Source organism: Pteropus medius, unplaced genomic scaffold, assembly GCF_902729225.1.
Source record: "Pteropus medius unplaced genomic scaffold, Ma_sr-lr_union100, whole genome shotgun sequence".
In the NCBI taxonomy this organism is placed as follows: Eukaryota; Metazoa; Chordata; class Mammalia; order Chiroptera; family Pteropodidae; genus Pteropus; species Pteropus medius.
Genome location: NW_024344378.1, coordinates 43,534,592 through 43,562,480, shown reverse-complemented (window position 1 = coordinate 43,562,480; position 27,889 = coordinate 43,534,592). Strand labels below are relative to the sequence as shown.

Below are 27,889 nucleotides of genomic sequence, written 5' to 3'. Positions count from 1 at the left end.
TTGTTTATGGCAGTAAAATGTATACATAATAAAACATAATTTATCAACACCGCCAATGTATAAAGGAAAAGATAGATGATTTGTGAGGTTGATGAGGAAATGAAAGTTAAAAGGGAAATAATATTCTAATCTTAGTAGATGGGCAAGAAATGGAAAAATACACATGTATATACATATTTACACATACATATTTATGTATCATTTGCATATGTATCTATATTCATTACATATTATAGTTAATACATATATAGTTTAACCTCAAACCATTAATACTGAAGATAAATTGAAAGAGGTGAAGAGGGGAGGTAGGGTGTCGTGAGCTAAATCCTTTACTATCATTGAAAGAAGTCAATAGATAGTTTTAAGTTGACAACTTAAGAAATAGTGATATGAACATGCTATTACCATATATCCAGGTAACCACCAAAAGACAGTTAAACAGGTTTCCTCCTGGGAGTGGCTTGGGGGGTGGGGGGTGGGGAGTATGTAAGGAAGGATAGCACTAGGGACTGCTACTTTTCATTTTAAACTCCTTGAATCTTTTTAAAATTAAGGGTACTTCTTAATTGATCTAAAAATATTATTTAAAATAACTTTTAAAATTAAGGGTACTTCTTAATTGATCTAAAAATATTATTTAAAATAACTTTTAAAAAATCGATGCAAGTGTGTGAGTGAGTTTAAGTAATATTCGACATATGCTAATTTGGAATAGTGAACTAAAAAGATTAAGAACAACATATCAATGGTAACCAATATCTTAAGAATGGATGACATCACCCTGGGGAGCCTGGAGAGAATAAGAACCTAGGTCAGAATGCTAAGGATCATCATAAAGTGATAGATTTTAAAAATCCTTAAAGGAAACACAAAGGGCTGGCAAGGTAGAAGTGTGGGAAAGTGCAGTATTATGGAAGGATGAGGAAAGAAACATTTCAAGGAAAGAGTGTCAGTCTGTCAAATGCCATACCATCAAGAGGTCAGGAATGATGAGGACTGAAGTTTCCATTGGACTTAGCAGCATGGAGGTCCCTGGACTCCCAGTCAATGGCTAAGTCTGCCATATGCTGTATGCACATATATTGGTATGTTTGACTTTATGCACTGTATGTGCTGCATATATTGGTGTCTTGGGCTTCCTGGCTACAGAAATATGAGAGCAGGATTGCATTTTTCTCAGAGTTCTAAGCTCTCATCCACCTGGCAGGTGACTCTCATCCCCTCCAAAGAAGACAGTATTAATGGTGGATTCAAGTTACAAACATACATCTCCATTCTGTAGCTCGGAGATTTCCCTAGGGAAGAGATGCTGTCTACTACAGGAGAAAAACTTGCATCACCATAAGCAGGTACTCAATTCTCATTTCAACCAGATATCACCAGAACACAGCCTTTCTTAAGTGTGAGAATTTGTTCCATCCCAAACTTATCAGGTTCCTGAGAGGTGGTCCTGGCTCGATATGCAGAGGAGTTAATGTCACGCCACTGGGACAACCATTTGGATATTTTTATTCAAATCTAAGAATTGCAGTCTGCATTCCTTCTGGAACAACCTCTTTCCTTTTCCTTGCCTCCCTGAGGCATGCTAGAATATTCTTTGGGGGTCATTAGGGAGTCCCCAGCTTTCATCTAGGACGCTTTCCCTTGGGCGCAGAGAGACCTAGTGCTGTGGTTAGCAGTCTCCGCTCAGCACTGGCATGTCCCCAGCAGAATTCTAGTATAGGAGGAAGTGCTTAGAGAACGAGGAGAGTTGCAGCTCCTTGGCTACCTAAAGCCACTGGGAATGTTGTTTATCCCTCTGTCCCTAGGGCAAACTTTCCTTGGGGTCCAAAGGCACCAAATGACTTTCTGGTTCAGGATGCTCCTCCCCATAACAGCTGCTCCAAAACACCTCTAGCTCTAGCTTCCTTCTCTTAATTCTAAGAAAAGAGATTCTTGCACTTAATGTACATAAGAATCACATGGAGTTTTACTAAAATGTAGATTCCTGGACCTCAATCTCAGAGTTTTTAATTAGTTCTGGGCTAGATCCTGAGAATCTGCATTTTAATAAGAACCTTTACACGATCCTAATGCACTTGCTCCTGGGACTTGACTCTAGGAAACAATGCCCTACAACCTATTATTGAAAATATGACCTTAAGCATAACTATCCAATTCGTCAATAGTCATTAACGATCATTAAATAATTATATGAACAAATTCCTGCTGCTGACCCCTGAACAACGCAGTCGCCCATGTGAGAAGTAGCTTAATTAGCAACCAATACTATTTGGAGCTCATATTTGAAACCTATTTGTTTTCTCTGTCTCCGGCAGCATAGTACCATCTCAGCTGAACAGTGATCACCCAAGCTTCATACTTCATTATCAGCTCTTCTTGGAGGGTGTTTGCCTAGTTCTCTAAGTGCCCCAAGGAAACTCAGAATCTCTGACTTTCATTTCTAATGTGTAAGCACGTCAAGTCAGATCATTCCAAACATACCTCTATATTTGGTATACGTGCTCTATTGAATTCACATGATAATATTCTTTTTTTTTTTTTTTTAACAATTTATGGTAAAAGCAGACCCATGGAATTAGGTTACAACTTGGAACACTCTGGCACATCCTCAGTGAGTGAAACTTATTCTTCCAGAGGAGCTTGGGAATCGTTTCTCATTATTATCTTTTTAGAGTCAAAAGGAAAGTTTATTAGAAAAGTGGTAACACTCCACAGACAGAGGGTGGTCTCCTGCCAGGGCAGAGTGAGAGGGACCTCTCCTTATTTGTAAGTGGAATGTTGTAAAAGGACGATTTCTTAAAGCCATCTTACAGTTTTGCATAATCAGTAGAACAGATTGAAGATTGTTTTCAATTTTTAAATTTCTTAACAGGATTATACTATTGGTGCGCTTGGGGAAAAATTAAAAGCCTAAAAAGCATCCAAACAAGATTACAGATGACTTCAGAGGGTAATGAGTCAGTCTCCTGATAACATAACCTGACTTAGGGCGGTAACAGGAAAGGCAAAGTGATTAAGATAACCAGTGGAGAAAGAGTGTGAGATAATTCAGAAGGGAGTCAGGGAGAAGGGCTCTGTACTGACAGAATTGGTATGTGGCTGCCACAGGTCATGACGGATTCAGAAGCTCATTATCAACCAGTAGGTTCTCTGGTTTGTTTTTCTTAACTTTATTTTTGAACCCTATTTTCATATACAGAATGTATAAGGCCTTCTTGTCACTTCCTGTAGATAAAAATTAACGTTAGGTCATGACCTTCCTATGAAGCTACTGGCTTAGAGTCTGGTTGGATGATATGGATCAGATGGGTTACATGGGTGCAATTTTATGTGAGCTGTATTTTCTCTGGGATTTTTCCTTGAAGCATAGTTCCTGGTTGCTTTCTTGAATTTTTTTCCCATTCTAGGTTTTATACAAAGTCCAATAAGAATATATGATAAAAACAATTTGAATGGCTATTATGGTCCCTAACTGATTTTTTTTTCCACCAAAAGATTACATCTTTCTAGAGTGCAAAATGACTAAAAGTACACCATTTGTGTACTGCCACTTACGATGTGAATGCATCTGTATACACCGAGCAATTTAAGTTATTGCCCTAATGTCTTTGAGTTTTCTTTTTTATGGTTAGTAACTTATTGTGATAATCACACACACATGCAATATAGATAACTATGAAAAGTTTGGAAATACTGCAACAGCTACTTGGCTACAAAATGGATAATTTTTAAATAATCTATGTATATATATATATAGCTATAGCTATAATTATGATTCGGACAATATATGACTTTAGGTTAATCTTCTCATTATAGCTTCTGCCTGGCTTAATGGCTTGTCAGCAATTTTACTTGAGTTCTCTCTTTAGGTCTAATTGTCCCTTCTTACAGTCCACTCAAACTAAAATTGATAGAACCAGCAGCTTGTTAACTTTGTAAAAGATATTTATATGTGACCTTGGACAAGCCACTGAAGCTCTTGCAAAGACTCAGTTTCACACTCTGATAGTATTCATGTCATAAAGTTTTTTTAGACAATTACATGAAATAATGCATATAAAATGCTTAGCAGAGGGCGTGGAATAGATTAGATAGTGCTCAATAACATCAGCTTTTCTAAGTATTTTATATATAAGGTATAAAGAAACTCTAAAAGTAAACCAGTAAGAGTTGGCAAAACTATGTCGACAGGCCAAATCTGGCCCACCATCTGTTTTCATGAGTAAAGTTTTATTACAACACAGCCATATTCATTCATTTACGTATTGCCTATCACGGCTTTCACAGCAACATTGAATAGCTGCAATAGACTGTATGACCTAAAAAGTCTAAAATATTTACTATCTGGCCATTTATAGAACGTTGGCCAACCTCCCAGTATAAGAAGAAATGTAATTAGTCAAAGCAAATAGCATTTGAAATGAAGACGTTTATTTTGTAATCACAAACAAAAATATATAAAGGAAAATACATCTTATCAAGCCCTTCCTCTCACATGATTCAAGGAGAAGCTGACAGCATTGGCTCAAACAGATCTGAAAAGCAGAGATGAATAAGATGTAGATGACTCAGAAAACTCCACTGAGTCACAGGCAATTGCAATAACTTTCCCCAAGGGATTGCAAGGGAAAAGTCTCTTCTTCAACCAGTATGATCCCCCAAGAATAACCGCAAAAGGATGAGAATAGCATTTATACAAACCTGTTATGAGTAACTAGGATTTTCCCTAAAAGATAGCCTACATAGTCGCAAGACCCTAATATTCATATACAAATTTAAATGTTTTTCTCAGACAACTGCTCAGGATTGACAGGTATTATACAGTCTTCTGATAAGTAAGCATTCAACACATACTTACTGAATAAGTGAATGAATGATGTCTTTAACCTATTGTCTAAATCTAGCAAGATTCAAAAGAAAATTACAAAGGGCTTTTGTGTCAAAAATCATGTTTTTATTAGCTCGGTAGGTAGTCTTTATTCTAATAATTAGTTTTGGGGTGAAGAAAAAGAGGACCAAAAGGTTATTTGAAATAAATCTATGGCTGACAGGTCATTACCTCTAGCCCAAATTCTGTCATACGCCAACACCTCTAAGGGTTCTGGGCATACATGTTTCATGTAAGATTTTGCAAAATTAGCCCAAAATGATGACCGTGTAAGGGATAGCCTCTACTACCCTTTAGTGACTCTATAGTAATAGGGATGAAAAAAAAACAAACAATGAAACAGCTTTGGCAGAGTTCAAGCAGATAAAATAGTATTAAAAGAACTCAGTACTGTCAAGAAATCCAATATATTCTGTGATAAAATAAAGATTAATAAGATATTGCCACGACTCCAAACTCAACCAAAACCAACGTGAACTAAATAATAGAGGGACTCAATTTTTCCTTTGGATGTGACACCTAGACCAACCACTGCTGATTTATTGTTTCCCAAACCAACCCTCAACATCATCCACTCTGCACTATACCCAACACAGAATAGGCTAGGGCAGTGGTTCTCAAAGTGGAGTCCAGGGAACCTCTGAGTGGGGCAGGTGATCTCATGAAACTATTTTCATAAGAAAACATTACCTTTTTCACTCTCTCACAAATGTAGCAGCGGTGTTTTCCAGAGGCTACGTGACATGTTTTATCATACCAGTTATGAGAATCAACCTGTTTCCTACTAAGCCAGGCATTAAAGATATTTGTACAAATATAAACATCCCGGTTTTTTAGGAACATTTTTCATAAGAGATATTTAACTCTAATGGGTTTATTATTGTAATTTTAACAAATCGTTAAAACTTTAATTTGAATTTTAAATAGGGTAAGCATAGAAAGATATAACCTACATAAACAAAAGCCCTTTGGCATCCTCAATTTTAAGTGCAAAGGGGCTTTGAGACCAAAAAGTTTGAGGACTATTGAAAAATCCAGAGAAGCAACAAAGTTTCAGTGGGAGCTGTCTTTGGAAAGCCATGCTCAGGGAAAGCAGTTAGTGGAATAGGTTATGTGAATAGACTGCAGGATTGCAAAGCAGCCAGTAATATTTTCCGATAACTAAAGACAAAGTTTGAAAATATGAAAAGCCACTACAAACAGCAAATGACAAATAGAATATGTTGATGGCTATTGGGATAAAGACTGGTTTTAAGACCAGTGCCTGTTATACTTGAATTTTATCTTTTGAACTCAAGTTAAATAGCACAGTTGGGAAGAAGAAAAGTTATCAAGATTTTAGCGGCTGTGACTTATAGATCATATTCTTAGAGCTTAGCACAGTGACTAGCACACACAAAGAGCTCAGTAAGTTTATGTTAAGCGAATGAATGATTACATAAATGAAGTCGTGAAGTTGAATAAAGTTGGTAGCAAAACGGCTATATCAGAAAAGGCTTATAATGGAGATGTATTCTAGAATCAGTTCTCAAGAGAGTTGAAATGAGAGTAGTTGAGATGCAGAGCTATAGCACTATCCCCAAGAACCTCATTCTCCTCTTTGCCTCCCCCTTTCTCTACAATCTATTCCTGTAGGAGCCAAAGAGGTTTCCTAAAAATGCATATCAGATCATGCCACTCTTTAAAAAATTATACAAAGTTTCCCACTGTACCTAGGATAAATCCAAATTCCTCTCCCTCATCTACAAGGCCCTCTCCATCTGGACTCCCTATCCCTGCCCCACTCCATTCTATTCACCACCCACATCAGTACCACCCACACTGGCTTTTACTATCTTCTAAATGCCAAACTCCTTCCAAAGCTTATTCTAGCTTGAGGGCCTAGCATTCTCTGGAATAATCTACCAAAAACGTTAACTGTGCTGCCATTTTTTTTCCCATTTAGTTCTCAGCTCAGTGTCGCCTCCCACCTTTTCAGAGGCCTTTCCAGATCACTATAGCTAAAGAAGCACCCCTTCCCATAAATGTTTACCGTATCACGCTGGCTCATTTCTAAATGGCACTCATAGGCTGAAATCATCTTGCTCATTTGTTTACTTGTTCCATGAGAGCAGGATCTAGTTTATCTTATTTATCATTGTATCCTCAATGCTTAGAAAAGTGAGAACAGCAGTGCCTGACCCATTGTAGACATTTAATAAATACTAAATATTGAGTGAATTACACATTGCTGTTAAAAGATTTTTTTTTTTCCCAGCAGACTGATCTCAAAGGAAAAGGTATTTATCACACGTATGTAAATGTTACAGAATCTTAGAGTTGACCTAGTCCTAAACTTCCCGAAGCAAATTAACTGGCAAGCCAACATACAGAGCTGTTCTCTATCAAATTCTACAACTGATCTTGATTTTTGCACTGGAAAGGGACTGCATTTCAATTCTGCATTTCTTAAAATGACATATGTTAACATTATTATGATATACGAATCCTTTTTCAACAGTGCTTAAAGGTTTATAAATATGCTACAATCCTCTGATGAGAAACTGCAGCCAATAAGATTCTAATTGTCTTTTATCTGTGCAATGTTACCAAAGAAATATTCCTCTCCAGCTTCAAATAAGGAAATACCTTTGAAGTATCAAAAATCAATTCTTACAAGAAAACAGAAGAGTAACGGGAAGCTTTTATTAGTGAAACAAGTCAATTTATTATATTTCCAACAAGGCTTTTTTCCCTTATAAATGAGACAAACTACTTTACAATACTTTACAACAACATAATTTAGTTTTTTAATATTTTCAAAAAGGAAAAAATTAGGGGGAATTTAGGAAAGTAAATATTTGGGGAAGAATGACTATAGCAAGTTACTTTTTATTTTAACATAACAGGCTTGTCTACCAGGTATTACCTGGCATTTTTCCTATTAAAGAATCCAAGTATTAGACAGGAAAGAACCTACCTTTAGAAACTGAGGCGGGAAAGGTTCATATCTAAACAGGAAACAAGCAATCTAACATACCAATCACATCACTTTAACAAGGCAATTTACATAATTAAGTATAAATTATTATATCTTTATGTTGATTAAGGTCCTAGTAAAGACTTAATTGGTCTGACTGTATCTCAAGTTCAAACTGTACTCATCTGGCTATAAAAGTAAATATCACAATGGAATTGGGCCAGTGTGACTAAGGGAAATAAACCTCTTTAATATTGCACATTTTGTTTTCATTAGGAAAAAAAGGTTTTTTAAGCCAGGGCCATCTTGGTTCTGAATCTCTCCATTTTTGTTGGAAGAAGACTCACCATCTCTTTACTAAGTTCTAGCTCAACTTCTATTTCCTGAGCAGCCTCGGGGTGCTTTTCACAGTAATCGACAATAAATTTGTAATGTTCCAATGATGTTGCCAAATTTTCTAGCTCTTTCTTGGGATCTGAAGTGATAATTTTGCCATAGAGACGGGCAACTCGAAACTTAGCTAACATGGCAGGGCGAAGAACATCTTCCCCTATATGCTCAGGAAATACTTTATTTGGGTCTCTCAGGGAGTCTAGGAAGAGTTGATAGTACTTCAATGCTGATTTATTAAGATTATTTATTTTTTTTACGATGTGTGAATCAGGATCCCTCAGCTTGTCAGCAATGGCAACCTTTAAATCCATCATATCATAGTAAGCATGTGCAATTTCAAACTGAATCTGTCTGTTGACCAACAGATAATACTGTGGATTCAGGTCCACAATTAGGGGCTCTAGCATGGCTATTCTACGTTTATGCATCTTGCACCGTCTCTCCATGTCAGTTTCAAAGAATGCAAGCACCTTAAACAGAGCACTGTGGTCTTGGACAACTTCAATATGGTCAGTGACATAACCGTCAATCTGAAAGAATTCTTTTGCCTCAAAGACATAGTGCTGACCCAATAAGAAAAGTTCTCTGGCTTCATCAAAATCTAAAGGTCTCAAATAGCTCACTTTCTCTTCCACTGCAGAGATGGCATCACAGAGTTCACCGGTTCCAAACTGCACAGCTTTTTTCCTAACACTTTCTTCCTCATCTAGTTCTTTTTTCCTTAAAGCTCTAAGTTCAGACTGTTTATCAAGATCAAGCTCCCCTATGTTGTCCTGAAAGAAAAAAATAAATTACGGTTAAGAAGGACATTAATCTCCTGCTGTCAAATAATATTAAAGAAAACTGAAGAGTAAAAAAAAGAAAACATTCTTACTTCCTAGCCTGGTTTAGGGAGGTATTATAATCTTAAACATCTTTTAAAACTTCTTTCTTCCAATGATGTTACAAATATAAGAAATTAGAAAGTACTTAAATAGATAAACCACTTACATATTTTATTTATTCCTCTTTGAGGAACTAAAACTCATTCATAGTTACTCCATCAGATAAGATAAATACATATGAAAGAACTTTAAGAGTTGTGAAACATACACATAATACATTATTGGTAGTATTTTAACATTAGAGTAAAACTGGAATCTAAATCCTAAAAATGTTTCACAGACATGCCATTGAGATGAACAATATGATGCTCATGTTAAGTTACTTAATGAAATGTATTACAGAGAAATGCTCTAGGTCTTTTAAAGACAGTAATGTGAAGACGGAGTTCAATAAATCTACCTTCATAGTTAAAGTTATCTCCCCTACCTCCTGGGGCAAAAAAAAAAGCTAAGACGGCTAAAATAGAGTAAGCTCATTCTCTTCTTGTTGGCCAATAAAATGATCAGATCCCCAAATGCTCAGCTCCAAGGCCTCTTCTTCTTTTCTCTTGATTTTGTCTCTCTAGACCTACACTGCTCAAAACAAGAGCCATGTGTGGATGGCTACCCAGCACTTGAAATGTGGCAAGTCCAACTGCGATGTGGGCTGTGTAAAGTAATGCACACCCAATTCCCAAGAAATTTTTGTTTACTCCAAGAAATTATTCATATAAAAATTAAGAATTTAAAAATATCTCTTAGTTTTTTAATGTTGATGACATGGAAAAATGACAATTTTTTTTATATTCTGGGTTAAAATATACATAAATAAAATGAATTTCACCTGCTTTTTTCTTTTTATAATATAACCATAGAACATTTTAAATTACATACGTAGCTGGTATTCAATTTCTATTGAACAGTACCACTCTGGACAGGTGACTACATCCACACTCAAGGCTGCAAATGCCATCCATGGAAGGAGGACTCACAAGTCTACAGCTACAGCCTAGACTTCTTCTCATGCTCCAGACCCAAAACTACAGCTCCCTATATGACATCTCCTCTCAGAAGACTCAAAGGTACCTCATCCTCAACATGTCCGCAGTGGAACTCCCATCCTTCTTCAGCAAACAGGTTCCTATTCTAGTGTTATTTTAGGGAAGGACAGTCCATTGACGTGGACAGCCAGCAACTTAGGGAATCATTCTTGAGATGCCCCCTCACCTCTCCCCTTCACTCCATACGTCCAATCTAACACCAAGACCTTAATGTTTTGCTTTCTAAATACCTCTGATTCCATTCTTTTTTTTCCTTCCATCTCTCCTGCTACCATCCTAGATCAAGCAACCTCCACATCTCACCCAGACTGTTCCGGTGGTTGTCTAATCTCCCTCATCTATTCCTGCTTTCCCTCAATTCATCTTCATTCTGCTTCCTAAGCGATTGTTCCAAAAACCCTTTAGGGCTTCCATTCCTTTGAGGCCCTGCTTGTTCTAGCCGCTTTCTAACTCTACTTTATGTCACATGCTCTCACTCTGCTCCAGCCTCATAGGCCTTTGTTCCATCCCTTCTAATACCATGCTCTCTATGCCTTACAACTTTTAAACATGTTGCTTCAGCTCCATGGAATGGTGCTCCCTCTTTTCTCTATCCTAGATAATTCCTACTCATTCCCGGAGCTTCCTTCGAATGTTACTTCTTCCTATTACATCTTCTTATATCATGTGTCTCTTCTCTGTGGAACTTATCAAAGTTGCACTTTTACATGAAGTCAAAAATGAGGTCTATTTTTGTTCAACATAATACAATAACTAGCATAGAGCTAGCACAAATAAATACTTAACTAAATATATTTGTGTATGTCTTTAAGTTGAACTGAAGAAGGCTTTTCAGATAAATAAACAGATGATCAAAGGATGAAGTTAAAGTAACCGAAAAAGGTCAGATTAAGAAAAATCTGAGTAATCTAGTAGCATGGCAATTTTCTGAGTTTAAAGTAATCAGATGGTAAGTTCTAGTGCCCAGTCTGGAAAACATCACCTAACTGCAGGATAAGAGTTAAATCATAGTGTACTTTGCTTGACACAATTACTTTAAATGCAGGCCATAAGTTTCTCAGTCTTGTTTATCTACTTGCTTCCTGGCTGCTTGTTTACTTACATGTGTTCTTAGATGCTTTGAGCAGAAGAGAGCTGACAGCTCTTCCTGGCTCCAACTTCTCTAGATATAAAACTCCCTAGTTCTTTTCCCTACTTTCTTTCTTTCCTAAATATGCCTCATATTTAACTCCACCTCTATAATGTTCTCATCTTTCTAAGTCCTATGATTCTGAGGTTTTGTGCTTTGTTCAGTTTTATTTTGTTTAGTAGTTTCACAAGGTTCTATATTATTTACTAGTAATAATTATTATACTTTAATACATGCAAATAGGGGGAAAAAAGCAAAATAACTCCTTCAGGACAATCTACCTACACATAGTATACGGCATCCAAGTGATTTAGTTTCCTGTTTAGTGGTTAGGAACTAGGGTTCAGTATGGATCGATGATGATGATGATGATAATAGTTAACATTTATTGAAGCACTGTCTCAGGCACTGTTCTCAGCCGTGGGGGTGTGTGTGTGTAAAATTTAACTCTCATAACAACACTATTAAGTACATACTATTTGTACCTCCATCTTGTGAGAAAATTGAGGCACACAGGGATTAAGTAAATTGCCATGAACATACAGCTACAAACTGGCAGGGCTGTTTCCAAATATATTTACCTTTACAAAAATATATATTTATATACTGTATAAAGTATATAAAGATCAGTAAGAATTGTTTCCTGCCCTCAAGTTGCTTATAGCCTAAAAAGAGGTAAAGGAACATGAACAGGGAAATTACAAAGCAGAATTTAAGTGACTTAGGAAGGTTCTATGGAGTTTAAAGGAGGGAGATATCTGTAGGGGGTGAAAATTATACATTTAATAATTATTGAGAACCTGTTTTGCCTGGAGACGATATAATATGAATATGATATAGACCCCACTTTTCAGGGAATTTATATTCTATTCAAAGGAAGGTCTTCTAGGAAGAAGTGGTATTTGAGATAGGCCTTGAATAAGTAAGATTTTAAAAGGCAGAGATGGGGAAAGTAAGAAATATTTATGAGAGCATTCTGCACGCCTTGCATAATAAACACGCAGTGAGCTCAATAAGCATAATCTCCATTTTAAGCTTTTACTTACATCCTGCTCATTTAAGAAAGAAAAGGCAACCTTGACTGCATGCATTACCTGCATTGAAAGTTGGGCATTCTGCATGAGAGTCAAACAGTATTTGATCCAGCATCTTGCTATTTCCCCTTTTCTTTGATGATAAAGCTCTGGCACATCTCCTTCAGCTTCAGCAGCTAAAATTATAAACATTATTTGTCTAAGTTAACGGTCACGATTATAATTTTCATTGTGTGCTGCATTCTTTCTTATATTACTCTTTCTTGATTATAAAAGTAACAAATTCTCACTGAAGCACTGGGAGAAAAACACATCCCAAGTCCCTACCGCCCAGAGGCACTCACAGCTATTATTCTTCCATATTTCTTTCTAGTTTTTCCTTATGTATTATCTGTAGGTGAAAACTAAAGTCATAATGTTTATTCTGTTTTGAATATAGCTTTTTCTTCCTGTTTTACACTACTAACACTTACTCATGTAATTATCAACTCTTTAACATCTTTTTTAAGTATAGCATTGTATATAATTACATAGTTCCATACTTAAACCATCCTTCTAATATTGGGCATTTGTTGTTTCCAATTCTTTTATTACAAACAACTCTAAACAGGAAGATCTCTGTGCATAAATCTGTCTAGATTTTTCCTTACGACAGATTCCTAGAAGTGAAACTTACTGAGTCAGAGTCTACACCATATTAAATGTTAAATATTACATACCACCAAGTTATTTTCGACAAATACTCTAACCAACAATGTATCAGGCTACTCAATGAAAGCATTCTGAAAACACTGGACATTGTCATTTCTTTTTAGCTTTCTATTTTGAAGAATAAAAAAATATATTACTAGTGGGCTTTTTTTTTTTTTTTTTTTTTTTTGGACAAGGGCCTCTTAGATTTCAACCAATCTACAATTCATAAAAGGAAAAAACTACAGTTGACCCTTGAAAAACATGGGTTTGAACTGCATGGGTCCACATATAGGCGAATTTTTTTCAATAAATATGTTGGAAAACTTTTTGGAGATATTCAACAATTTGAAAAAACAGACAAATCATATAGCCTAGAAATATCAGAAAAATTAAGGGTATATCATGAATGCATAAAATATATGTAGATATTAGTTTACCATTTACTACCATAAAATATACACAAATCTATTACAAAAAGTTAAAATGTATCAAAATTTATGTACACAAACATGGACTGTACCTGGTGCCATTTGCAATCAAGAGAAATATAAACAAATGTAAAGATGCAGTATTAAATCATAACTGTGAAATTAACTGTACATACCGTAATAATTTTTTAGCCTATTGCTCTTGCAGTGAGCTTAAGTACTGCAAGTATCTATTTAAAACACTGTAATGCTAGTCATCTCTGAACAGTTTCTCTCTCCAATAAATTTCATACTGCAGTAAAAAGTGCTCTGATGGTTCTCATGTATTTTTCATCATGTTTAGTCAATACTGTAAGCCTTGACAAATACCAAGGGATCCAAATGAAATGCCATGAATGATGCTGAAAGTACTCCCGAGAAGCAGAGAAAAGTATAACATTACAAGAAAAAGCTGAATTGCTTGATATGTACTGTAGATTGAGTTCTGTAGCCGCGGTTGCCTACCATTTCAAGATAAATGAATCCAGCATAAAGAATATTGTTAAAAAAAATAATTCACGAAGCCATCACTGTAGCTACATCAGCAGGCACAAAAAAACTTGCACTTTTTGAGAAATATCTTTTTATTCATACTGAAAATGCAGCTTTTGTGTGGGTACAGGATTGCTATAAGAAAGGCTTACCTATAGACTGTTATGATTCAAGAAAAAGTGAAGTCATATGACAATTTAAAGCAAAAGGAAGGTGAAGGATCTAAAGCTGAAGAATTTAATCCCAGCAATGGATTGTCTGATACTTTAAGAAAGAGGTTTGGCTTAAAAAATGTCAAGATAACAGAAAGAGTAGCTTCTGTCAACCAAGAGGCAGCAGACAAGATCCCAGATGCCATTAAGAAAATAATTAAGAAAGGATATCTGCCTTAACAGGTTTTTAATGTAGACAAAAGTACTCTACTCTGAAAAAAAAAAAAAAAGTCACAAAAGACATTTATTAGGAAGAGAAGAAATCCCTAGAATTTAAGGCAGGAAGGGATAGGCTGTTTTGTGCAAATGCAGTCAGGTTTATGATCAGGAGTATCCTTATCTATAAAGCTGCTAACCCCTGAATTTTGAAGGAAAAATCCAGCTGCCTGTCTTTTGTTGTACAATAAGAAAGCCTGGACAAGAACTCTTTTTCTGGATTGGTTCCATTGATGCTTTGTCCCTGAAGTCTTCTACCTCTGCTTTCACCTCTTCCACTGCTGAGACAGCAAAACAAACCCTTCCTCTTCCTCTTCAGCCTACTCAGCACGAAGACAACTAAGATGATCCTCTTCTACTTAATGAATAGTAAATAATCATGTTATATAGTTAATGAAGTTAACTGTTCTGTACATGTCTTCATGTGAAAATCTAATAATTGTATGGCAAAAACTGTATGAGATGTTTTTGTGATTGTAATTGCCTAAGTATTGTATAGAAATTCATGTGCAAGACCTATATTCAAGTGGATAGCTTATTCTTACATAGGCATAAGGTAAGTGATATTTAATATAAAATTAATAATGTTTTCATTTTCTTACTTTTTTATAAACTTTGCTTTCAAAGAATTATATTACCATACAAATGCCTCTCTCTCTCGGAATTGGAGAAACTGCCTACCACTCTGTCATCACAGGTAAGTGGTTTTTCAAAAAAAATGTAACAACGTTTTCAATACTATACCATGACTACGACTGTATTCTATTAAAATTTTATAATCATTCATTCATTAGTGTATAGACTAGGCTATCATAAAGCCATCATATTCCTGCTTCGTCAATGCATGAATTATTATATCTGTAAATAAATGTGAATCTTTCATATTCTCATTTTTTATGTCTAGGTTTAGTAAAACGTATAATATCTACAGTAAGTGTTTTATATCAAATAAGATAATATCGATGTAGGTACTGACAATTTTGTAAACTTATGGTACTGATAAATACAATATGATATTGTAAAAACATTTTCTCTTCCTTATGATCTCAATATTTTCTTTACTTTACTTTAAGAATATAGTACAAATTAGTAGTTGATAGATGGTCACGGGGATACAGAGCACGGAATGGGGAATACAGTTAGCATCAATGTAATGGCTCGGTGTGGAGCCTGAGGAGAGAAAGAGCAATCAGGGGGATTGTTTATATAAATGTCTAACCAGTGTACTGTAGACTTGAAACTAATAATAAAATAAAATTTAAAAAATATATAGTATATAATATGTATATAATAAAATATGTGTTAATCAACTGTTTATGGTAAGTCTTCCCGTCAACAGTAAGCTCTTAGTAAAGTTTTTGGGGAGTCAGAAGTTATATGCTAATTTTCAACTGTGTGGGGGATTAGCACCTCTAACTTCTGTTGTTCAAGGGTCAACTGTATTTAATTTGATAATGTACATTCCTCTAAATCTTCATAACGTCTGTATTCTTCTGATCCACAATGATAAAGAAAATTGTGACCTTATTACAAAACCTATTTAATGACTCGAATACATTTTTTAAATTGAGATATAATTGACATATAATATTAATTTCAGGTGCACGGCATAGTAATTCAATATTTGTATATATTGTGAAACGATCACCATAAGTCTGGTTAACATGTCACTATATATAGTTACAAAACTTTTTTCTTGAGATTAGAATGTTTAAGATCTACTCTCTTAGCACCATGCTGTATATTAATTACATCCCCATAACTTAATTATTTTATAACTGGAAGTTTGTACCTTTTGACCTCTTTCACGCATTGCACACACCTCCTGCCTCTGGCAACTATCAACTATTCTCTTAAAGAGGAGTTCAGCTTTTTTATTTTTTTTAGATTCCACACATAAGTGAGATCATCCAGTATTTGTCTTTCTCTTCTTGGTTATAATGCCCTCAAGGTCCACTCATGTTGTTGCAGATGACAAGATTTCCTTTTCTTTTTAGACCTTTATAACAACTTAATTTTTTTTCACTTTCTAAAATAATTTTCACCCCTATTAAGAATGCATGTCTTAAGTACTTCAATCACCTTATTAGAAACCAATGCCTATTATCATGATCTCAGGCTTGTTCCCAAACATAATACTTAATTTTATCTAAGACTTATTTCCAAGCATTTCCAAGGCTGCAGAGTCCCCAGCCATCTCCAGCCAGTAGAGAGGGTTGGAGAGGCATGAGGTAGGGAAGGGTCAGGTCAGTGGTTTGCCTTGGTAGAGTTAAGGGCTTGGAACAATCCTGCCTGGGTTTGAATGCCAGCCCTGCCCCTCACTGTATGTGTGACATTGAGCAGTTGTTGGACCTCTCTTTGCTTCAGTTTTTCTATCTGTAAACTAAAGATAGTAACAGTGATTGTCTGAAAATGTTAAGAGGATTTAATGAGATGATGCCCACGAAGAACTTAGGTCAGGATCTGCTACATGTAGGTGCTCAACACTTATTAATCAAATTGGACTAATACAAAGATCATTCATATAGGTTTTTAGAATACTTACTTTAATTAAAATATAAATTCTATATTTCATGTCTACAAATGGATCCCCATGAGGTGATTGAAAGCACTTTCCTCTAACTGTTTAAACATTTGCTTTTATCACCTTCCCTATTCTGTGGTCTTTGTTAATGAAGAAATAGTGCTGAACAGGTTAAGGTGAGCATAACCCCTAACCAATTTGTCAAAAATTCCAATTTAGTGGAATCTAAATTGAAATGGATTTCTCATGAATTAAAAGTAGTCCTGAGTGGCAAGCATCCCCTAAAATAACATTCAGAATGATGAAGGTGATTTAATGAAGGGCCAATTATATCATTTTGTAATGAGTCCCATGTACAGTTTGACAAAAATATCGTTACTTCTGTGAAAGGAATTCCCTTTTGCAAGGAAAAATTTATTTAAAAAATTTTCATGGTTTAAATTATTTTGGTTTTCACTAGTATTTTTAAAAAGTCCTTTATATAATATGAAATAACATTTTCAGTCACCATGTTAGATTTACTGCAGTATTGCTATTTATCCACATAGTCTCGTAGTCTTCCTTTTTCAACAACGGTGTGCCACCAATGACACCAATGCCAAGAACAAGAGTAGCGCTGCCTAGTTCTACAAGGAGAAAAGCAAGTCACTCACCTCCCAAGCAACACAGAAGCACCCCACTGATGTAAGTCACTGACAGGTTGGATTATCTCCTTCAGATGAACATATATTTCAGCAGAAAAAGTTTTATCCTAAACAGTAAAACTTTCTACCTAGATTCTCTTACAAGGAAACAATATACAGTTGATCCTCATTAATCATGGCAGCTATGTTCTATAAAGTCCCTGTGAACACTAAATTAGTGAATGCTGAAACGCTGCTCCTAGGGGAAATACAGGATTAGCTTCCTATGAGCTTCTTGTCACAATACTTTTTTCAACTGATCAATATATGATCTTATTTTACATGTGTTTGTTTAAAGACACCTTATTTAATATAGATGATTGACTCATTAACACTGACTTCAGCATTATAATTTGTGCCTGAATGAAGTTTTCTAACACTATTTTCTCTATAAAGCACATCACAGCCTTCATGTGCTTAGGATCTAGATAGCACTTCCGCACTACAGTTGGGCGCCATTTAAACAATGAAATCACCAACAGAAAGCACAAAAATGTGGCACTAAATAGACACATAAAGGACATTTGTTTTACACCATGAGAGCTGAAACAAGAAGGCAGAGTGCTGCCTTGTTCAACCTCAGCTGGGAATGTGCACTTCGAGCAACTCAGACTCTTTCCTATTCTGCGCATGTCTGCAAATGACCACAGAAGCATCTCGAGTACTGATTTTGGGGTTACAAGTAAATTGTAGGAAGTAGGTAAATTTGCAAATATGTAATAATTTGGAATATGGAATTATATGGAATCCACAAACATGGAATCCATAAATAATGAGGATTGACTGTACTTTGGAATCTGCACTTACATGAAATCCTTGATCTTTCATTTTCAGAAATGGCCTATGGATCTGGGTTCCTGAATTCCTTAAGGTTTGAAAACAAGAGTTACTGGATTGATACCTAAATAAAACATGTTCAGGGGCCCTGTGTAGGCATGTTACAGGTTTTTATAATGGAAAGTACCCATCTTTTTTTAAATTGAGCTATAATTAACATAAAATATATTAGCTTCAGATGTACATGATTCGATATTCGTATATACTGCAAAATGATCACAATAAGTCTAGTTAACATCCGTCATCATCGTTTCAAAATTTTTTTATGATGATGACTTTTAAAATCTTCTCTCTTAGCAACTTTCAAATATGTGATACAGTGTTCTTAACTATAGTCACCATGCTGTACATTATATCCCATGACTTAGTTATTTCATAACTGGAAGTTTGTACTTTCCCCTAAAAAAGATTTCCTTCTTTTTATGGCTAAATAATATTCCACCGGATATATACACCACATATTCTTTACTCATCCATTGATGGATACTTAGATTGCTTCTATATCTTAGCTAAGGTAAATAATGCTGCAATGAATGAAGGGCTGCAGATATCTTTTCAAGTAAGTGTTTTTGTTTCCTTGGATATATACCCCAAAGTAGAATTGTTGAATTATATGGTAGTTCTATTAACTTTTTGAGAAACCTCCATACTGTTTTACACAGTGGCTGCACCAATTTACATTCCTACCAAAAGCGTGCAAGGGTTCTCTTTTCTCCACATTCTCACCAACACTTGTTATTTCTTGACTTTGATAATTGCCAGTCTAACAGGTGTGAGATGATATGTCATTGTGGTTTTGATTTGCTCAAATATAAATGTTAACCATGATTTGTAAGACTAAGTAAAATACTATAATTAAAATACTAGGTATTTGAACACATCTCTTATGCAGTATTCTAACCAAAAATGTATAAAGTAGTCCTTCCTTATCTGTGGTTTTGCTTTCCATGGTTCCAGTTACCCAAGGTCAACCATGGTCTGGAAATATTAAATGGGAAACTCCAGAAAAAAGCAATTCCTAAGTTTTAAATTGCATGCCGTTCTGAGTGGCGTGATGAAATCTCATGCTGTCCTGTTCCATCTCTTTGTACAGTATACCCATGCTCTGAATATGCTAACTGCTGTTAGTCACTTAATAGCCATCTCAGTTATCAGATTGACTGCCTTGGTATTGCAGTGCTTGTGTTCAAGTAACCCTTATTTTGCTTATGCCCCAAAGCATAAGAGTAGTTTAAACTTTATCACAGGTATGTATATGTAGGAAAAAACATAGTATATAAAGGGCTTGGTACTATACATGGTTTCAGGCATCCACTGGAGGTCTTGGAATATACCCCCCAGAGATACAGGGTGACTACTGTAATCTAAAACTTAGCATAAGAAAACATCAAAACACAAACTGCTGGAAATTCTATAAAATGACTGCACTGTATTTTTCAAAAACACCTGTGATTAAAGAGAAGGAGGTTGAGGAACGTTCCAGATTAAAGACTAAAGAGGTATGACAACTAAACGCAACTGCAATCTTGAACTGGATTCTAGTACCAGAAAAAAATTGCTATAAAGGCATTATGGGGACAATTAATGAAACAGAAATATGCATTACAGAAAAAAGAATTGTATCAATGTTATCATTTCTTATTCTATGATTATATAAGAAAACATTCTTATTCTCTAGAAATACTTAAGTATTGAGGAGTAAAGGAGCCTAATATATGCAATCTTCTCTCAAATGGTTCAGAAAGAAAAATATGTGATTGCAAATGAGGCAAATATTAAAAATTGGTGAACTGAGAAGGGCATATGGTAGTTTTTTGTTCTGTTCTTGAATTTTCTAAAGCTTCAAAATATTTCAAAATAAACTTTAAAAAGCTCTATATAATGAAACATGCACTTAACATGCACTAAACTTACTGTCATCCGTGGTTGGGATCTTTCCAGTTTGACCAAAAATGACGTTAGCAGCTGATAAACAGTGCCTGGCCTCCATAAAACATAGCTGTTAAGGAAATGAACAAGAGTAAATGCAATTATCCCACAGACTTATTTGCAAATGATACTTGCATAAAGTCTTTGGATATGGGAAAGTCTATAAAATCAGGTAAAAACCATTGAGAACCTGTATTGTATAGCTGCTGAACATTAAGGTATATTAGACATAATATAATATTATCTGGTTAAAAAGCTTCCTCAAAGTGGTATAATGCCCCTAAACTCTTAATAATCCAAACTGGCTGAAAGACAGCTGCTGATTGAAAGTTAGCTCTCCTCAGGTAGAAAGTATACAACAATAGCTATCATTGCAGACGCAAAGTGCCTCAGATCTCTTTAGTCCAAAGAGCCAAAGTTCTATGCGTGATAAATTCTTAGACCATTTACATTCTATTAGAGGATTTAAAGATTTTTTTTTAGGTCTAAAGATCCCTTTTATATTCTACCATTCAAAGGCAAAAAGAATATAAATTTTGATACAAAGAGATTCCTGTCTTCTAAAAATCTTTGGAATTTAATAATGAGACTTCCCACCAAATTTTGAAGCCAACAGATTTCCACAGGTAAAAACTTTATGATATTGCTTTACCAACACACTTGAAGGCTTCATAATTCAAATGTGGGCATGGTAAACTTCTCAAACACTTAGAGAATGTCTCCTTGTTAATATAAATATGTTGCATTTGTCATGTGAGTCTCAGGACCACTCAGCAGAAGTACAAAGCTGAAGACAACTTTTAGTTGGAAGCCACCCTCATTAAATATAATGTCTAATTCGTATTAGTAATACCTGATTTTGCTAAGATGATTTTTAATGGTTGGCTATGACTTTAAAATCTCAGCATTAAATGTAACTTTCCCTTATGGCAAATTCAGAAGCCATCTTGAAGACAGCTGGGGACCATATGTAGTATTAGCCCAATAACATCTATAGATCAAAACATTAGTGTTAAACCTCAAAACCGAAAAAGTTAGTTTATATAAAGCAGCTTTAATTGTCCCTCTACAATCCCTTATCCATAATTATCACTTTAGCTTTTTTCAGATTGGCTCCTCGTGAGCAACCACTACTATAACAGTGAGTGCCTCAAGCCCTCTAGGTGGCTGGTAAATGTGGGTGGGACTTTAGCACTTGCCAGGTAGGGACTCGCCAAGTAGCAAAACCTCATCACTGGAACCAGGTGAAGATGAAGGTGATATAAATGACAATTGGTTCTTTAAAAAACATGATTCGAATCTCTCTCTTTGCAATATAATTGAGTTTTAACAAAACATATAAAATATTTTGGTAAGAAAATAAAACAAAAACAAATGAATAAAAGCATAAGGTGGGGGAGGGACTCATGAAAATTACTGCATGCTCCATATAAGCAATGCTTAACAACTTTAAATTTTTAATTACACTTTCAATTAATGTCTAGATGTCTTAGAATTATTAATATCCATGTTGTTTTAAGTGTTAACTAAAATCATAGTGAATATGTAATTTTAAAGTTGCTAAACAAAATAAGAGGCCTCCAAAAGCTATAAAAAAGGTGCCATAAGCAGAGGCACCAGATAACATTTTTTCATGATGACTACAATGAAATGGATTCATGAGAGTTAGATTTAACTGAATGCTCTGATATATGCAGTAGCATTACTTACACGCTTGATCTTAGACCAAAGTCCTAGAAGCGATGCTGCAGTCACCACAGCCCTTTCTCTCCTGCTAATAGCTTTTCTGAATGAAATTCTGTGGGACAATACTTTAAACATAGGGTGCATTTACAGAACCAGCACTAACAAAAATCTTAGAAAGGATAAAGGCCCAGTAAGGAAGTTACAGCAGCAGGTAACCAAAGAGATCTAAGAAGGAACTCTCATAAGCAAAGAATTACTACAGTTTTGGAGAAGCTTGTAAATCAGAAGAAATACAAATAAAAGTAACTTCTATTGCTGAGATATCTTATTAAAGATTAATAGAAAATCTAGCTGGGAAAGGTGGCTTAAAAGTGTTTTAGCATTAAAAATTCTTAAGACTGACGGAAGAAATAAATAAATAAAGAATATACCAACATGATTCTGAATAATTCTGATAAACAACTGAAAAGCTCAAATTTGTTCCTGTGTAACATTCCAGAAGAAGACCTAAAACTCTAGAACTAAGCAGAGCTATTTCTAATATAGAAAAATTATTATAGAAGAGTTAATTCTAAAGAATAACTGAAATGCATCACATGCTTTTATCAAAGCCCACATTTAACAGTCAACTTCCTCAGACAAATTCTCAGTTACCAGATTACCATTGCCTAAAGTTTTATCTACAAGATAAAATCTGCAATTTAAGGTAACATCTCACTAAAATGAATTGAGATAGCATGCTTATATCAAAAAAGAATTGATCTTAGGTAACACGTAATTTTATGGGCTAGCAACATGTGAGACAATGATAAAACTATTTTAAGACCCAAAAGGATTAATGCAACAATAGCTACAAAATTGTACACTGGCAAATTGTTCTGCATTTTTCTGTCTAGTTTACATCATAAAATACGAGATATCTATTTTTAAAAGAGGACATTGTCAAGGTATTATTGGTTCTACTTTTATATATCCTATCAGTAACTCTGTTAGATAACTACTTTGAAAGCTTACCTTATTGATGTAAAATTGTGACAAGGTAGCAGCATTAATGGCCCACTCTATAGGATGGTAGGCATTGTGCTCAAGCTGGCGTTTTAGAGTACTGTGGCAATAATGAGCAGCCTTTTCAAACATTTCCATATGCTGGTAGACTTGAGCCAAGTAATACAGGTTATGAGTATAAACTTTCTCAAATCTATGAAGAAAAAAAACAATATTTGTATAATGGTTTTTAGTTTATAAGGAAATTTCACATACATTTATCTTGATCCTCCTACCAACGCTTTGAATTGGGTATGGCTAGTGTATCTATCTTACAGATAAGGAAACTGAGCCTCAGATTTGAACAGGGTCACATATCTAATAAGTAACAAATGAAGGTTTTAATCCACATCAGAATCCATATCCTATAACCTTTATGAGTGCCTTAAAAGAAAAAACATTATGCTTTTTTCAACAATCATCTACACTATGTAGAAATACCCATGAGGGATGATTTCTATACCTACTCACCTTTTTGATCTCTCTTGTTCAGTGAGTTTCTCTTCTTCAGGAAGAAAATGCTCGGTAGGATCAAGAGGAGGACTCCCAATCTACAATTATAGAAAAACAAGACTCTAAAATTGTACTGTAAACACCAAGCGCCCTCTTCTGGGGGAACTGGAGAAATACTTTTGACTAGTTTACTTTTCATGTTACCCAAAAAGTAATTTTCTTACCCATAAAATCTGAAAGAGTCAAACAAAAGATTGCCTACAAACTCACACTTGACAAAATTTAACGGCTATTGCAGATGAACTACAAATACACTTTTAAAAAAAGAATACCAGTTTGCATTTAGAGATATAATTTTTAAAGTATTTTAAGTCTTAATTTTGGTAAAAAGTTCTTTTAAAAACCTACATAAGCATGACAAATAGGAAAAACGTACATATCCTTAGAATAATATTGCTCTAAACTGGCCACTAATGAAAATAAAATCAAAGTTTTTAATATTCTAATATTTTTTTCTCAGGGGAACATGAAAAGTATATAGATTACCCCCTTTCAATACAGTGAATTTAAAATCAGTGATTCCATTGTTTATTGCCATAGCAGGTCAGCCATCTCTTGTGCTTGTCTCCTCATCTATAAAACAAGGATAATAAGAGTACCTAACTCATAAGGATGCTATGGGATTCAATGAGTTAATATGTGTAAATCACTTATAATCCCATCTCAAGTCTTCCAGAAAAACAGTACTTAACCTCTGCCTCATTCTACTTCTAAGAGCACAGTGCCATCTACAAGCCCACCCTTGCTTTAAACTGAATTCACTAAACTCCAAATAGCAACAAAGCTTTCTATTTTAAAAAATGTGATCTTACAAACACTAAAAGCATGATGACTTGGGCTCCTAGAATTCACAGAAAGTACAAATGACTAAGGCAGGAAGCAAGGCCCAAGGCAAACACAATAGATAAGTGATTGTTCAGAGACTGTCTCAACAATTTTGAGGGCTGTTTAGTATGTTTACCCCTGTGCTGATAAGCAGAATTAATGTATTATTTTATGTACATACTTCACTGTTATGACTGTGTGCAACACTAACAGTTAAATCAGTCTCAACTAAAATGGAGGTATTTTTAAGCACAGTTTTGCTATGTGTTCTATGTTTCCTTATTAATAGTATTTAATGAAATAGTACAGGTTTTTGGTATCTTCGCATTTTAAATTAACAATTTCATCTATAAGAGTGTAAGCCTAAAATCATAAAAGGAGACTAACGTCTAAATTTGGCTTTGTGGTGCTCTGTTCCTCTTAGTACTTTAAGAGGAAAGCTATAAATAACACCAAAGTAGAAGAGCCATGACTTTTAAAATTCTCTAATTTAGGGATATATTCCTCAAAAGTGTTAAGGGCCTATTAACACAGAGTCTAAATGTACATTCTAAAATTCCTTGTGGGTGTAATTAACATGTTGATTTGCTCCAATCTTTACCCTCCAGGGGAAGCTTATGATGGGTAGGGACCATATTTTATTCATATTTGATTCCCTAGCATTTTGCATAGTAAAACAATAAATGTCTAGTGAATTAAACTGACAAAGCAAATAAGAATGCTCAGTCTATGCATTCTGCTTACGGCTCATTCTATCTGCTATCATCATTTTGGTATAGATACAGGAGTCTTCTCTAGACTACACAGTTCTTAAAGCACTTCACTTATGTTTTAGACAAAGTCCAACTACTAAGAGTATAATGGTTAAAAGTATGGGTTCTGGAGTAAGATAATGTGGGTTGGAATCACAGCCTCACTTAATCCATTATTCTTCTATTTCCTCATCTCTTAAAATAAGGATAATCAAAGTAACTACCTCGTAAATTGTCATGAGGATTAAATGAGTTAAAATCTGTAAATCACTTATAACAGTGCCTGCAAGTACTGTAAAATTTCAGCTATTAGATAACCACCTAGACAGCTCTATAGAGAAGTCCCTAAGCATACTAAAGAGTCATATACTAATATTATGAGTGAAGAATTCTTAATATCAGTTCTTAACTAGTTTCAATCAAATCTTACAATGTACCTAATATGCAACATACCTCCTTCATATACTGATTATATAGTGCTTCTGATGATTCTAGGTAAGCTTGTGCAGTTCCAATTTCTTCTCTTTCAGACCACAAGATACCCAGGTTATTCTGAAAAATAAGAGAAATAATGACAATATAAATTTCCAATTAAAGTAACTTCATAATTTCAAAGTCAATATTTACCTATCAAATAATTCTGGAGTCTCATTAACAATGAATTATTCATAATATTGTCTTTATGTAGTGGTAGGTAGCTACTAAGATGGATCCCTAAAGATTCCTGCCTCCTGGTATTCATGGGCATGTATAATCTCTTCCCCTTACATAGGCTGGATTTAGTGACTTAATTCTAAGACACAGAAGATGGCAAATGTAATATAAGGTCTCTTCCAAGATTAGGTTAGAGAACACTGTGGTTCCATTGTGGGTGCTCTCTCTCGCTTATTCTCTCTGAGGGAGGCCAACTGCCATGTTGTCAGCCACCCTATGGATAGACTTACATGGCAAGGAACTGAGGGAAGTCAACAGCTAGCGAAGAACTGGGACCGACAGTGTGTAAGGAACTGAATCTTGCCAATGACCATGTGAGTGAGCTTGGAAGCAGATCCTCCCACAAGCTGAGCCTTCAAGATGTGCAGCCCCAACAGGCCAACAATCTGATGAGAGACCTTGAGCCAGAGGCAACTAGTTAAGCAATGCCTAGATTCCTGATGTTTTCTTCAAGATGCTAAATCTGGGGGTAAAATTTTATGTAGCAATATATAACTGATATACAGAGACCTTAAGATAAGCCAGAAACATATAATGCTTTCAAAATCTCTACAGTCTTCTCCAGAGACCTTGTAAAAAGGAAACATTCTCAAGTTATTTTTTAGTTCAAACCTGAAAAAAGGTAGGTGAGCTCTCAAATTCCAGTAATTTAAATTATATGTTATGAAAACTGAAGATGCTACATGCCTTTGCTCATCAGTTGTCAGATTTCTCATGTTTACCATTTCAAACAATAAAACATGTTTATAATTTCCAGCATTCTTAAAATAATATAGCTTTATATCTAGTCAATTAAAAATTCATTTGTAGTGTCTTTTCTTCTATCGATTGCTTCCTTTTAATTTCCATAGCACCAACTTCCTTCTGCTACCGTGAAGACACTAAAGAGAAATTGATTAGATTTGGGATTATATCCTAAATAACATTTTTAAAACTAAGCCAGTTTGTCCCCTGCCACATGACTCTATCAGGCTCTGTGCAGAGCAAATCAGGCTTGTTTAGACGGTCAAAACTCAAGACTGGACACCTCACTCCCTTTTAGACAACAGGGTGAGACTGCCTCCCCTCTCTTGAGAAAGTATTTCAGGTGCAAGTATACTTCTGAGGCTGGGCAACAGGGTGAGACTGCCTCCCCTCTCTTGAGAAAGTATTTCAGGTGCAAGTATACTTCTGAGGCTGGGCTTCTACCATCTTTTGCTTATTTCCCTAGGGAAGGGAACAGGATAAGGAAATAAGACTTTTAATGCAGATTGTGAACCTGGGGCCCATAGACCCACGGGGTATTCATGAAGAGAATTGAGAGTCTGTGTGTATGAGAGAAACATTACAAATTTATTTTCACATGTCCTACTAAAATTTTGTATTTTTTAAATTACGAATACAGGAAACAAAATGAAACAGTACTATAATACCTGGAATTTTGTGATCTATAGAAGTGAAAAATATCTTTATATTACAGTTGCAGATCTCAAAATATTATAGTTACTGCTACTTCAAAATTATGAACATTATTAGACACATCATTAGTTTTTTTTATCGGAAACTGATGTTTAATTGATGTTTAATGTGATAGAATGTTTATGCATATAGATGCCGCAGCTCTGGTTTAAATTACAACACTGTCAACATTAGCTAACATTCACTTCTTAGGAGAACAATTGAAGATATTAGTTTTAGCATCAATAAAGGTAAATAATTATTAATACAAAAAGCAAATGGGCATTGACTCTGTAGATCCAGAAAGAGAGAATACATTCTGTTTGTTCTTCAAGTTTACTTTAACCAAATCTACCCAATGCTATCAGAAAGCAGAGACTGAGTTTGAACGTCAAAACTTTCTGTTTGGGATTGACTTAAACGTATTTTCTGGCAGTTGTGGGTTTATGGTTGAGATGTTTTAGTATGTGAACAACAATTCCAGCTATCTCCAAACTAATCCTAGAATTTGGATCAGGCAGAGCTCGTTAGAGCA

At 35.1% G+C, this 27,889-nt stretch overlaps 1 protein-coding gene across 1 annotated transcript in view; it reads right to left on the bottom strand.

Annotated features, from left to right (window-relative positions):
* Positions 1 to 7,556: 7,556 nt before the first annotated feature.
* KIFBP (kinesin family binding protein) overlaps positions 7,557 to 27,889 on the bottom strand; it is a 28,824-nt gene continuing 8,491 nt past the window's right edge. The window contains exons 2-7 of the mRNA XM_039871979.1: positions 25,657 to 25,755; positions 23,585 to 23,664; positions 23,084 to 23,267; positions 20,369 to 20,453; positions 12,391 to 12,506; positions 7,557 to 9,016 (exon numbers count right to left, since the gene is read on the bottom strand). Coding sequence (XP_039727913.1) covers positions 8,141 to 9,016; positions 12,391 to 12,506; positions 20,369 to 20,453; positions 23,084 to 23,267; positions 23,585 to 23,664; positions 25,657 to 25,755 — 1,440 coding nt within the window. The 3' untranslated portion in view covers positions 7,557 to 8,140. The remainder of the gene's footprint in view (positions 9,017 to 12,390; positions 12,507 to 20,368; positions 20,454 to 23,083; positions 23,268 to 23,584; positions 23,665 to 25,656; positions 25,756 to 27,889) is intronic.